A 15,387-nucleotide genomic window follows, 5' to 3' on the forward strand; every position below is an offset into this window, starting at 1 on the left:
TTATGAACTAGATAATGATAAAATTGGACACGCAATTTCAAATACCTTGGTTACCTTATTTAAAAGTACTTGTCCAAAAATATTTGTATATGTATACATTTATTTCTCTCGTGAGTTTGGATGTAATTTGTGGTTGTGTGTGTCGAGGGTGTGCGTTATTATCATGGATTTTGGGTACCTATATACTAAATCTATGGTTGTTATTATTATAAAAAATCTTGCAGCATAATTTTGTTTGTTTATTTGTTAATTGTTTGTTTGTTACTAATATAGTATAAGGTTGCTTACTAACAAACTATGGACCTATGGGGTCTGAAAAATAAAAGATTTTTATTTTTATTTATTTATTTATAATACGCTGCATGAACATGTTTTTTAACCGACTTCGAAAAAAGGAGGAGGTTCTCAATTCGTCTGTATGTTTTTTTTTGTATGTATGTTACGCGATAACTCCGCCGTTTGTGAACTAATTTTGATGATTCTTTTTTTGTTGAAAAGAAGGTACCTCAGATGTGATCCCATTTCAATTTCAAGAAAATATTCCAACCTCTAAGGGTGGCAAACTAGGGGATGAATGACCTTCGAGGTAGGTTTTTTAACCGGAGGTTAGGTTATTCTTAACGTTCTTAGTCCTTTTTGGTTTGGAACCTTTTTGTGGTTTAGTCGGGCGTTTCTTGAAATTTAAAAAGGTTGGGTTCTTTTTGAAAGTCTGTTTGGTTGGTGTTTTTTGTTTTTTGGTTGACAAGAAACTGACGTACGGTTTTTTCTCTAATAAGAAAACGAACGAATCAACTGAATTATTGTAATTGCACGTTCACCCTCGATATACTTTTGCCTGGGTGCTTGATGTGAGTTGTGAGAACCACGGACACATGTCTGCGACATACTAAATGCAACGACTACCCTACCACCCGAGGAAATTCTGGATGCATTTTCAAGTACCAGGTGCTGAGTACATACACCGTTAATACATAGTCCTCCGTTCACCCGGACAATTTATTACCGTGAAGAGTATCGTGTCAAAATTGCTATTGACGTTAAATCGTTATTTCTGTTTCCTGTTTTAATTCAGCGGTGTTGTGGAACAAAAAGTGTAGTGCAAAATCCTTAGGTTTTCCCTTCTTTATATAATTAGTAGCTTGTACTAATTCCGGCAGTAGAATATTTTTGTTTACCTTTTTATATGTGATGTGTCGTAGTTTGTTCATCTTCTAAATCCTGTAGTGCTATATCTTTGTTTTTCTTTTTTATATGTGTTGTGCCAGTTATTTTTCCCTATTGTTGATTCACCATGAACGCTCTTTTTGTAGCGGCAAAATTTGTCGTCTAATTCGAGGCCCAGACTCGGTCCAGTGTAGCTCATACCCTGTTTATGCTACAATCTTCAATATTATTCTGGTTAGTGAATTAATGAAAAATATAATATTATATCGATATAAATACCTGATGAACATTTTAATTATTAGAATTCTATTAATACATAGGGCGCACTATAAGTTTCCGGAACTAGCCACTTACAAAAACAATATTTAAAAGTAATTACAACATTTGAAAATGGAACTCTTTGGCTGAGAATACAGTTTGTTTCGTCTGACTGTCACTTGTTTTTAAATTGTGGCGTCATTTTAGAAATTGGTTGTCTACATCACCATGGATTTAACTCGTGAAAATTTTCACATTTTTTTTAGTTCATTTTTATAAATAGCGCCTAAATTTTACTACGGGGAGCAATTATTTTAATGGTTGATTTTTGCTATTCTCCAATTCAAGGCGTTTTGCTCTCTCAATATACTTTGAGTAGTGAGAAACGATTTTTATTATCTCCTGTGTCAAGTCCCGTGTAGTGGCGAACTAGGGGATGAATCCGGGTTTCCGCACTTTTCGGTGACCGATTTCAATAAAACTTGGCAAATAAATGTAATTCCACGTACTTTTGAGGTCGGTTTTTTAGTACTCTGTACTGAGATTATTATGATTTGATGTTGTTTTGGTTTAGAGACTTTTAAACACGAACCCGACGTCCATTTGTTGGTATGTCAATGCCATGAAATTAAAAATTTGTGAAATAGAAATGAAAGATGATTTTAATATTTCTGAAATAAACATTTATTATATAGCACATTAAAGTCCTTTATTTACAATAATAATAAAAATTGTAACTATAATTTTAATTAAACTTTAACAAAATCGCACCAACGCAACATCCAATTTCCCAATATTACTTTTTGCGCGGCAAAAACGCCGCCATTGTGTCTATGAAATAAATATTTTAACTATAAAAATTATCACAATTAGTTTTAAAGTAAAGAAATAGTGCAAAAAATGCTTATTTGATAATAAATTAGTAAAATCGATAACTAAAACAAGTCAGACGGACAAACTTATTAAAGACGGACTCTATTCTAGACCCTCGCTATGGTCCGTAATAAATTTTTTTTTTCTGGTAGCAACGTGAACATTCATATTAGAAGGTCAAGGTTGATATTTAGGGTGAGGCCAGACGAGCGTAATTTTATGAGTTGTAATTGTAAGTCGCGTTTTTTGAGACTCGTAATTTTCGTTCGACCGAAATCGATTAGGGCGCCAGACGAACGAATTTTATTCAGTTGCTTTTAAGCATTTGCACGGGTGTTTGTGTCATATAATGTAATGGCTCCATTAAAAATAGTGTGCATTTATAAAGCGTTAGATGATATTTGTTAGTAGGTCAATAAAAACAAAAAGATGCTGCACATCCACCTAGACATGGAAAGACTAAAAAAAAGTGTGAGCAGTTTCATATACTATATGAAAGTTTATGTGAATATAATTAATTATTAATACAAAGATCGAACACTTAGAAAACATTCCTTCGATCCGGCCGGATTCGAACCGACGTCTTAGAAGACGTCTGTTTGCGGCTAAAAAGTCGTTGAAAAACCAAATACGATCCGACAACCGAGGATCCGACAACAAGCACATAGAAAAAATCATGAGGTCCGCTGGTTCGTTCCATAGCTTAGTTGGCATAGCGTCTGGCACGGTCTGCTAGAAGACTTCGATTCAAATCCGGCCCTCTATCGGTAAAAATAATTGAATATCAATTAAGTGAATATCCAGATCAATTTGTAAAACTCTCCATCCGCACAAATACGTCACACAGTGCGACCATTTTGCGTCATCGTGCGGCACATACCAGATTTTAATATAAAATCGAATAGTGTAAATTTAGTGACTCAAAAAAACACGACTCACAACTCAATAGATTACGTTCGTTTGGCCACACCCTTAACGTTTAAATTCGACCTACGCCGCTTGCGATAAGAACTACCTAAAGCCCAAAAAAAACTTGTCGGGTAATTTTGAGGTAAAGTTTTTGTACTTCATTTTAGTGACAATTTTTATTATTTAATTACTCGAATATATTCAGGTTACCACACTCGAATATTAAATAATACTTCATGATGATATTCTATAAATATTTTATATAAAAGGAAATTGTCACCAAAATTAAGTACAAAAAACTTACCTGAAAATTACCCAACTGTACTTGAGCACCATCATAAGTTATTTAAAAATAATTTTAAAAAGTAGCTGATGTACTTTAGTATGTAACCGCGTGTACAATAGTGTCTCCAAAATCGTATTTAATTACATTTTATACCCTAATAAAGTCGTAAATTGACAAAGTTTTTACAATTATACATTTTCAATTTGTTTAAATTTTTAACCGACATCAAAAAAAGGAGGAGGTTCTCAATTTGACTGCATTTTTTTTGTTACACACAAATGTTACGCGATAATTCCGGTAAACCGGTGAACTTATTTTGATGATTCTTTTTTTGCTGGAAAGAGGGTACCTCAGGATTGGTCCCATTTAAATTTGAAGAAAATATGCCTTCTTAAGGGTCACAAACTAGGGGATGAATCCGGTTTCGCGCACTTTCCGGTAACCGGTTTGAATAAAACTTGGCAAATAGGTGTAATTCCATAAAGTTTTGAGGTCGCTTTTTTATAATCAATATTTTATTATATTAAATTATTGTGATTTAAAATTCTGCGTTTTGCTTTTTCAGCGTCATGTCATGACTGAGAGTAACTATAATCCTCAGGACAATTTAAAGTGTAATTATTCCGAGTTCATTGTCCCATAACACAGACGGTTTAAACTAGAAAAATAATTTGATTTGTCAAGTAGAACCTTAAAGAATGCATTTGTAAACATTCCACTTACTTCTTAGCTGGCTATTACATTTGTAATTTAGTACAATAGTAAATACTAACATAACATTTTGAGACCTTTTCAATTAAAAAAATTTTAAAAATATGTGTTTTAAGGGATTTTTCCCTGTCCGGTCGGTAGGCGGAGCGAGATTGTTTTTTCCCATGCATACGATTGAGCATTATATGGTCATTGTACAGTCTATAGAAAAATAAATGAAATAAAATAATTATTGCAAAATAGTGATAAGGCTTCACATAAAAAATACAAAATATATGTACAGCCCCACCGAGTCGCGAGTGTCGAGTTTACGTTGTCTATAATAAAATCGTTGGGAATACTCTGATGTTTGGTATAAATTTGTCAATATTTACTTAATAATGCAATATCAACAGGGGACTATTTAATCATTTAAATTTTAATACATCGACTGCGAACTAGCAATCGGTACTATCTCAATTTTGACAACTTAAAAGGATGAAGAAAAGAATTGTTTGCGTCATTTATATAGCATCTGGTTTATTAAATAAAAATACGTAGTTTTTGAATATTTTTATTACACATGTACTTGTATGTATGTACACTACGTATTTTTATTTAATAAACCAGATGCTATATAAATTATTTCTTCTTCGTTCTGTAAAGTTACCAAAATCGAGATAGTACCGGTTGCCAGTTCACAGTCGATATTACATTTATATATCTTCAATTTTGTAAAGTTTTTTATTTATGAACTTGCTTAATCGGAGGTATGGGAAAAAATGTTCCCCCTCCTCCGATCGGTGGACAGCGAAAAACCCAGCTAACTTTAGATTGTCCATTTGTATTCTGCTAGCAGAAAAAACAAACTGACCAGACCAGATATACGCTTAACTCTTTCATGAAAACTAGAATTCAGAAAAAGCATTATAATAATAATAATAATAATAACGCTCACAATCAACATAGCCCCGCACTAGGGAAACCCTGTGTCGCGGGTGCCATGGACACACACATAGACAACCACAAATTACACCCAAACTCACGAGAGAAATAAATGTAGGCCATACAAGTATTTCTCCCGGCCCGGGAATCGAACCTGGGACCTCTGCGTGGCAGTCCGGCATGGTAACCGTTCGGCCACGGAGGCAGTTGCATTGCATTAGCACAACCGTGACTGGTACGACAGACCAAGATTGTTAAATCCGTGACATCATCGTATCAGCCGGAGGACGGCCACTGCTGAACCTCAAAGATAGCCAGACTAGCTAGCTGCCAGGTCATCCGTCCATCTAATAGGGGGTCGTCCTACTGAACACTTTCCGGTTCGTGGTATTCATTCGAGAACCTTTCTGCCCCAACGGCCGTCAGTTCTACGAGCTATGTACCCTGTTCACTGCCATTTCAACTTGCTGAATCCGTGTACGCTTTAAGTAAAAAAGTCTTAATGGTTTTATTTATTGTAATAGAAAGGATACGCCGTTCCAAGAGAAAACGTTCATCGGTGCAAATAATTTTTCTTCAACTAGACCACTTACTATCATATTCTGATATTTAATTTTACTGTAAATGCTGTTACTGGGGTCCACTATAGTTCCCGTCCAAAACAATAACCGTCAGATAAGTAATACTTGACTTTGTATTAACAAAAGACAATATCAAGTATCATGCGCCTTAAATTTGGACCAGTATTACTTATTTCACAGTCATTGTTTCGGACGGAAAAGGAGAGTACCTACAGGGCCTGTCCATGAATGGGTTAAGTAGGAGTGAAAACGCACCTATGGTATAACAAGGCCTCATATGACAACTTTTCAAGAGAGAGGTTTTAAGCGTAAAACATAGAGTTTTGGGGACCGCGGCGGGTTTAATTCCATGTATTTATATGGACGACAACACACCAAGGGCCGCATCAGACCTGCACCCGCCCGCTCTCTGTGTGTTTCACGCCTAAAGACTTTATTTATGTTTAATAGGAGTTATAAAATTTTACATATACATAATTTGTTTCATATAGTTAGTATTATTTTTATTACCTTCCAGTGATAAAAGCTCTTGACGTATGATCACATGTGGCTAAAATATACCAAGAAATGCTGTTAATTTAAACTGACCCAAGCACAGAATTTTAGGATATTCCGGTAGTGTATGGAGTTGGCGTCCAATTGTAGGGTTTTATTCTGGACATCACTAACCATTTTTTCGACTTTTACAAAAATAATTTAGAATCTTGACGTCACAGAACAATAAATACAGTAGAAGTGGTTAGTTTACGTGGCACGTGTGCCAACAGAACGCGAAGTGCCACATATTTGAGCTCATTCCGCCATTTTCGCTTTGTACGTTTACGTTACGCTACAAAAATGCCTTATTTCGCTACTTTGGAGTAGTACATAATATTATGTATGGTGGTATTTCGTATCATCATTAAGTCTTATTTTATTTAATTTTAATGAATTTTTAATTTTCTGTATATCGTAATCATTAATACAAAGATCGAACACTCAGAAAAAATTCGTTCGATCCGGTCGGATTCGAACCGACGTCTTCTTGCATACCGTACCAGACGCTATACCAACTAAGCCACGGAACGAACCAACGGACCCAACGAATTTTTCTATGTGCTTGCGTCGTGTTTTGTATTTGGTTTTTCAACGACTTTCTGTATATCGTTTCCCTTTTTTTTTTTGTTAAAAGAAACGAAAGTAAAACCTTAAGCGCTGCGCAGATGGAGCAACTTTGATCATCGAGTTTCGGCAACTGGCAACCCGCTACTAGCTGTTTATGACGTTTTTCATATAATTTCAAGAAACCGCGCAGACTTAGCAGCTTCAGTTGAGAATTTCGGCAATCGACTCAGTTTTCGATTGTCGAAATCCTTGATTAAATAAATTCTTAATTGCCGCAACTAGAAACTTGCAAATTTGTACCGGTTAACTTCACTCCCTCCTCGTTCCCCGCAGCGTCAGTCTTGACAGTGGATTTCGAAAGTTTATTTAAAATTGGGGCAACCAGCAACGAGGCCTTTTAGTTGCCACAACCGACAACCGTTAACGGAAACTTGTAAAAAGATGCCAGTTGCGCCAACTAAAGTTGCTCCATCTGCGGAGCGCCTTAGGCGACCATATAATGATCACTTTTTTTTTGAAAAATTTGTAAACATTTCAAACTCGTCGTCGTTCAGCTATTAACCTCTAGATGGCAGAACATTGATTGAAATTTCAACACAAAATCGAAATATCGTAACTTGAAATAATAAGTATTTAACTTTCAACGATATGCCAACAGGGTAAAGTTTAAATTACAGTCCAGAATTTGTTACTTCATTTTAAATTTGAAACTACGATCAATCATTGTCAATACGTCATAGTGTTTCAAATTATCAATGTGCGAGTTTTGACGACAGCGGTTCTGATGGTAATTGGGGCAAAAGGTACTTCTATTAATTTTCTTCTTCCGTGCTTGACGTCATGAAATTCTTACGCATGTTGAATAATATATACTTACTGTTCAATGTGGTATTAATGAGACTGAAAATCAGTCACCTAAGGAGTGACCTATGCATGTCAGTGACATGTCGTACATAAGACTAAATATTGTCGTAACTCAAAAATTAAGGAATTGGGAAAACACGATTTGAAAAATTAGTAAATGAAACCATTTTTATATTCTCGTTAATGAGTAGACAGGTAATTATTAGGTATGTATAAATAAATAATCCCATTGCTCGCAATAACCTTAATTCTGTTTTTTAACCGACTTCAAAAAAAGGGACGTTCTCAATTCGACTGTATTTTTTGGTACGTATTCGTGAACCGATGTTGATGTTTACTTTTTTGTTGAAAAGGTACCTCATTATTGGTCCCATTTAAATTTGAAGAAAATATTTCACCTCTAAGGATGGTAAACTAAGGGGTGAATCCGGTATCACGCACTTTCCGGTAAACGATTCCAAGTAAAACTTGGCAAACAGATACATCTGGCCATGACGCGTAGTTTTGATGTCTTTTTTTAATAAAAAAATTATTAATTTTCAAATACAAAAAAAATTTAATTCCATCATTTTTGAGTAACGACAATAGCTGGTTTCATGTGCGGTTGTAATGCAAACAAATCGAACACAAATAGTAAATTCTATTATTATCATATTTTGTGTTCAATTCGTGAATTTGTGAAATTATTTTCAGCGCGTGCAAAATTGATAGCTGACGTAACGCTTACCTTTACAAATCCGAGCTAGAAACAACCTTAGAGCTAAAAAACACACAACAAATTGACTTGTTTTGTGTGGAAGAGCATTGGATGGATGTTTGTGACGTATTTTTTCAATCGCTGTTGAAGTTTCGATTTTTTTCATTAAGCGGGTCATTGATTATACTACATGTTGGTCAACACAAAGTCGGTAGTCATGGCGTGGAAGTAAACCAAGTCCACCTCTTACACCACTAACAATTGGTAGTCCTTTTATTTGTCATAAATAAATAAATAACAAGAGCACTTGTGTTACAGAAATCGGAAACAACGACGGTACCGCAAACACCCGGACCAGAAACAATATAGAAAAGTTAGTTTTCTACATCGACCCGGCCGGGGATCGATCTCGAGACTTCAGAGATGGTGACACCATGAAAACCGGTATGCAAACGACTCGACTACGAAGATCATCATACGTGGCATAGAATTTTATTTTAAAGGGTGTGACGTGGCAAATTCTTAAAATTTTGTTTCTATTGTCTTTCCAACAATGAATAACAATGCGATATTGTATATTGTGTGCAAAAAAATTACCAATTTTTTCCTGTTATTTTTTTAACCGACTTAAAAATTACGTTACGCGATTAGTACGAAATTTAATAAATTAATAAATAAATAACGTACATATTGATAGCCCAGCACTAGGGAAATCCTGTATCGCAGCCTTGGACACACACATAGACAACCACAAATTACAGCCAAACTTACGAGAAAAATAAATGCAAAAATTTCTCCCGCCCTGAGAATCGAACACGTGACCTGTGCGTGGCAGACCGGCATGGTAACCGTCCGGCCACGAAGGCAGTTAAAATTTATGAACAAATTTCGATGATTTTTTTAGTTGGAAAGGTACCTCAGTAGTGGCTTCATTAAAATTTGAAGAAAATATTCCACCTGTAAGTGTGGCAAATTAGGGGATGAATCCAGTTTATTGGATTTCACCCAATTTCGGTGAAGCGATTTCAATTAAATTTGACAAATAATTGTAATTCCACAAACTCTTGAGGTTGGTTTTTTTTAATAAAAATTATTGGAGTGTCAAATGGTAACGAAGATTGGCGTTCATTATGGCCAGCTCCATATTATCTGGTGCCAAATCATTGCCTCAGATTCTACCATTCTTGTCTGCCCGGTTTCGGCATACCTGAATCTCATCCTCCAAATAGTCACGAGGCCTTTTAACAAACCTTAAAACTTGTAGTTGTGCAATGATAATTAGAAAGATGAGACTAAATGAGTAAACCTTTTTGCACAATTAGGGTAAAAATGGTCGCTCAACTTTATACTGTATCTATGCCAACACTAAGTTTGTCCAGCTTTGGCATCCAACATGCGCAGTCTCGAATGTCCCGCTTTAAATTGACAATAAATTATTTACAATATCTACACTTACATTGCTACAAGACTGAATGTTAGTGCCAAATAAATTGACTATCCTACATTTTTTAATATAAACTTTAAATGACTCTGACTTATTTATTATTTACAATTACTAACTGAATTAACGACAATTGCTATCATCCCATCACATTTCACAATAATATGACACTTAAGAGGAAACGTTTGTAAATCCGTTACACGCCCATTCTTCATGGTAAAATAATTGTCTGACTTACCTAGAATGTATGTGACCCGACTTTTAAGTACAAAGAGTAAAGTACCTCAGAATGTATACGCCTCTTTCAAAACCTTGTCGGGTATATTACTAACATCATAAACAACAACTTTTATTCCATGACGTTTTACAACACGTAATAAATCTTTAAAGTCTTTGTTTTACACTTTAAATCAGTATTTGGTAGTAAGTTGTTGAGCAACGTCTCTACGTGCTGTCTTTTGCTACCGCACAGGTATATCGTCGTTTAGAACTATAACTATGATTTTAAATATTTTTATTTTTGTGTGAAAGTAAAATCTGATGAAGTTTTAAGTCATGGAGGACCTTCTTTCTTTGACTGCACTAAATTACGGTGTTCACTGTATGACATCCTCCCTCCCTCTATCCCTCGTCCTACTTCCTTTGAATGCCTGTTGTCCCTATCTTCTCGCCCAAAAATGGATCATTATTCTTTTTAATTTCTAATCATATTCAATTTTAAAGATTATTCATTAAATATTAACACTATATTTAAAATGCATACATGTTTCTAACGACTTGTGTTGACTAATTTGTGCCGTCTTTTTTGTTCTAGGAACCAATTTGTGCAAAAATCTCATCCATACTCCTTCTGTGTGGCCGAACAAAATTGTCTGTGTATTATCTAACACACCCTGACAGTGGCAGAATTGAGACTATTTAGTTTCACAAGCCATTAATTATAAAAAAAAGTAATGGAACAAAAATTGTTTATATTAGTAACATAGTCCTGCAAGGTTGTTAGTATTTTACAAACAATCCTGTATAAAACCGTACAGCTATACCTAGTTCATGTTACGACTTCAATTGGTGCAAATGTCGCAACGTGAATGGCACACCTTTGTGACATATGTCAGTTCCTTAGACACGTATTGTGACTGTAGGAAAATGCTCTGTCATGACTCGACGCTTGAAAGGCAAAATAGAATAAGCGACACTTTTGGGACATCAGAAACATTAGTAGATTCCAACGGCATATATAACAATATGACCAAAAGTGTCGCGTATCCCATTTTGCCTTTCAGGCATCGACTGTACTATTTCACAAAGCTTCTGGAGATGTAGAATAATGTCTTACTCAGAATCTGACTCCGTTTCTCCAGAATCTGAATCTTCCGAACTAGACACAGGCTCACATTTGATAAATTCAATCTCCTTTCGTTCTTTCTTAGGTCTTCCTCGCTTCTTCAACGGTTTCCGATCGTCTATAACAGTTTTCACCATTTGTGATATTCGTTTCATGTTTTGTTGTTCATGCCGTTGTAAATGATTGTTTAAATATCTCCGTAGTTTAAATTTTTTCCCGCACTGTTCACATTCGTGTTCATATTTAGTCTCGTCTACATCCATATGAACGGCATTGTTGTGACGTCTCAAGTAATGCGCATGAGCAAACTCCTTATCACACTTCTCACAGCGTATTTTAGGTTTAGACGGATGTACAATTTTCTTATGTTTTTTAAGACGTATTGCTGAATGGAAATATTTATCGCATAAATCACATTTAATTTTTGTTTCAGGGGACGAATGAATTTGCATATGTTCTTTTAAATACTGATCATTCTTGAATTCTTTAAAGCATTCTGGACACTGTGCTTTAGATTCTAATGGTGGATGTATATTTAAAACATGTCGTTTCATATGATGTTTTGATTTAAATGTCATTGGACAGAATACACACGTGTGTCGTTCAACTTGTGAATGTTGGAAGTGTAAATGACGATTTAGATTTAAATGGTTTTTATATAATTTGTGACATACAGGACATTCCTGTTTTTGTTTATCCGTACGGTGACACGCATCAATATGGTATTTAAGTTTATATGGAACATTGAATTCCTTTTTACATTCTGGGCATTTTAGCTCTGGTAATGCAGAAGGGTGTAGTTTTTTTACATGCATATGCAAAGCTCTTCTCGTACGGAACTCTTGTAGACAAAATTGACAGTAACACTTTTCTGACTCAGAATAATGCTTGTTCATCCTATGCATATATAAATAATGTTTATTTTTGAACGTTTTATCACATAAATTGCACGCTACAGCTGAATCCTCTGTACTATGGACTCTAGTTGTGTGTAAGTATAAATTCTGATAGTTTTTAAATTCTTTACAACATTTTTGACATATGTACCGTTTTGGTGTTTTGAAACTCGGTAAATTCTGTGGTGTCCATGTAGCCAGAACAGATTCATACATCTTTCTTTGTTCTGTGGTTAACACATCACTTGTAACACTTATGAACTTTATTGGTTTATCTGATGTTGACGTATTTGGTTGCTCGGTTTCCTTTTCTTTTTTTGGTCTTTCCTCTTTAGGAATTTCCAACACTTTATGGGGTTCTTCATTGGGTGAGTGGCTCTCATTCTTCGGTTGACTATAGTACTCGGTTTTAGGCTGCCCAAGATGTAAAGGTTCAATTTGTTCTGGCTGAGAGCAGTGATGAGGCAGCAATGGTAGGGGGTGTGAATAGTGCATTGGGTCCAACTGTTGAGCATAGTAAGGCTCCATTTTCGGTGCCCGGAGTGCTTCTTGGTGGGACATCATTTTGGTGCTGAAAAACCAAAAGATCAACAACTTTAATATGGGCACAAAACCACTTGAGTAGTGGAAATCAGTATGTACTAGTATAACCCTTGATGGAATTTGTAATATCTTCAGTGAACAAGAAAACACACTAATAGAAGATTGGGTGCAGTCCTTAAGCACTCTACATAAAGAGATATTGAAATAATAGCTTCCATTGGAATAGTCTATTCCATCAAAGGGGAAAGTTAAGTAAATATTATGAATATTATTTAGCTGACTACAAATTTTACATTACATTTTAATGTTATACTGCTGCGGCACACGTGACAAAAACTCAAAACTGAGAAAATAATGTTTGAAGAAATGAAATTAAGAAATATCTACTTTTCTCTAGCGGTAACTTCATACCTTATTCAGGAAAAATAAGAATAGTGACAGATTGGCCTTTTTTTACTGGAAAACTCAAACTTTTTTGTATATGTGTTACGTGATTTGAACTTGTGAGCTGTGATTCTTTTTTTGTCGGAAAGAGTATACCTCGGTAGTGGTCCCATGGTAAATTTGGAGAAAAGATTCCACCTTCAAGTGTGGCAAACTAGGGATGAATCCGGTTTCGCGCACTTTCCGGTAACCGATTCCAGTAAACTTGGCATATAGATATAATTCCATAAACTTTTGAGGTCAGTTTTTTAGTACAATAATACACTACTTAGCGCGATCCCGCTTTGCGCGATTTCGTTGTAACACGATTTTCAAAAGTCGCGTTAAATTACCCCACTTTACGCAGATACATTGATAGGTTGATTAATCGGATTTGATTGGATTATTTGCGCGCATGGTGGCGTCATTGAATTAGCCAATAAATACCCGTAGCTTCTCAGTTATTAAAACTTACACTCATCTATGATTAAAAGTGCATAGTCAGTTGACTCGAAAATTCAAATAAATAATAGTTCTTTCTTGGTAGCTCCCTTAATTTGTGATCACATTGGTACTTTTTATGAACAATGACGCCAACGGTTATGAAAAAAGAGCGTAAGAGCTTGAGTTAGTATTTGAACCAAGATAAAAGTTTTAAAAAAGATGGATAAAAGAGGCAAAGATACAGAAGTTGAATGACAGTTTGACCTCTCACAGTCACAGACACAAACAAAAAACTTTAGACTACCATCTAAAAAAAAAGTGAAATACTTAACTAAGGTATCATTTCTTTGTGACAGAGTTTTCTAATGATTTTTAATAAACATGAATTAAGCACATTTCGTTATAATATTTAGCTTGTTATTTGATCACACCCTGTTCTATCCCTGGTAGCAGTCATTTGGTCCATAGTTAGTCAGTTAGAGACCCTAGTGCTACCAAAAATCTATAACACCAGTCAGGCCACACAAAAAAAAGAACAACCCCTTTTTACGCGAATTTAGCTTAACATGATTTTGTCCGGAACACAACCCTCGCGAAAGTGGGGTATCACTCTACTCTGTACTGAGGTTATTTGTAAAAATGTCACAAGCGCCCTTTCAATTACCGGCAGCAGACATTATATATTATATTGCTTAACTCAGCGTGCCTCTTCATGTAGGCCTCTTCCAGATCCTTCCAGGAACTACTCTTCTCCAATAGGGAAATTTACCAAACTGCCTCCCATTGCGCATTTGGTGCAAAGTGGGAAAAATTATAATGTGTCCTCAGACAACCACACCGGTTGCCTGGTCCCAAACAGGGAATGCTCTGTACTATGCGTACCAGAGCAATGGAATTCGCTCCGGGGCTACTATCCACAACATTTAGAGATAAAACTAACTTAGAAAAGTTTAGTTTACACATTGATCCCACTGGGAATCGAACCCGGCATCTCCTCATCCAGCACACGCCCAGTACTAACCGATTAGCTAACAAGATCGTCAAAGTTAATATAAAATGAAAATTCAAACTAAATATTAATATGAAACTTTGATAGGAAACATTCATTAGGCTACAACAAATGTTCAATATCAAAATACGTAAATTATACAATTAAATGACAAAATCACAAATATTTCAGTCAAATATCCCCTAAGAATTTCACTGTTAGTCCTATATGAAAAATAGAAACAATATTTGAATAATATTACACAAAAAAAAAATCTAATTTATTTTGCTTACGATTTAATAAAAATAGATGTCCTGATAGTAAATTTGCTGTTCCACGTCACTGCTACATCGAAAAAGCGATGACTTTAAAATAAAATCAACAGTTATTGATAAAAATTCACAACCCTCGAGGGCACGACACTGTTAAAGCCAAAACATCGCATTTTTACTCCACAAATGCGTATTGAATATACAAAAATATATGTATTGACTAATCTAAACGCGTTCTTAATGATAATTTCTAAGAAATATTCTATAATTTAGAAGAGATACGCGAAATACTACAATAAAACGCTTTTGTGATAAAGATCATCTGACATTTTACTTTTTTGATAGTAACTTGAATTCCAGTAGTAGTTTTTACGTGTCAAATCAAAACATCTCTTGTCTTGCTCTTTCTTATTGTAAATATCTTTTGCTATTTCGGTTTAACTTAATCATATTGCTACTGTAACACTTTGTATTCAAAATGTAAAAAAACTGCTTTGTTTTTGAGAAAACAATTTACTAAAATTTAAATTATAATTATTTACTATTACCAATTACTTAGTTAAGTTGATAGGTGAAAACAGTTTATGTATGCGCCTTTAAAATGTAGTTGAGCACTTTCATTTCCATGTTTTTACTTGCGACAAACGTGAACTCTTGCCAAAAA

At 35.0% G+C, this 15,387-nt stretch overlaps 1 protein-coding gene and 1 long non-coding RNA gene across 2 annotated transcripts; one reads left to right on the forward strand and one right to left on the reverse strand.

Annotated features, from left to right (window-relative positions):
• Positions 1-718: 718 nt before the first annotated feature.
• On the forward strand, positions 719-9,075 carry LOC113234549. Its single transcript, XR_003310800.1, has 3 exons — positions 719-945; positions 1,311-1,398; positions 8,690-9,075. It is a non-coding gene; the product is annotated as an uncharacterized LOC113234549 (long non-coding RNA).
• A 2,069-nt stretch (positions 9,076-11,144) lies between these two features.
• On the reverse strand, positions 11,145-14,870 carry LOC113234547 (zinc finger protein 319-like). Its single transcript, XM_026469887.1, has 2 exons — positions 14,745-14,870; positions 11,145-12,624 (listed from the first exon to the last, which is right to left on the reverse strand). Exon 2 carries the CDS (start codon positions 12,615-12,617, stop codon positions 11,145-11,147), a length of 1,473 nt encoding a protein of 490 aa, XP_026325672.1. The 5' UTR covers positions 12,618-12,624; positions 14,745-14,870.
• Between the last annotated feature and the right edge of the window lie 517 nt (positions 14,871-15,387).

Source organism: Hyposmocoma kahamanoa, unplaced genomic scaffold (assembly GCF_003589595.1).
Source record: "Hyposmocoma kahamanoa isolate Upper Pololo Valley unplaced genomic scaffold, ASM358959v1 84, whole genome shotgun sequence".
NCBI lineage: Eukaryota > Metazoa > Arthropoda > Insecta > Lepidoptera > Cosmopterigidae > Hyposmocoma > Hyposmocoma kahamanoa.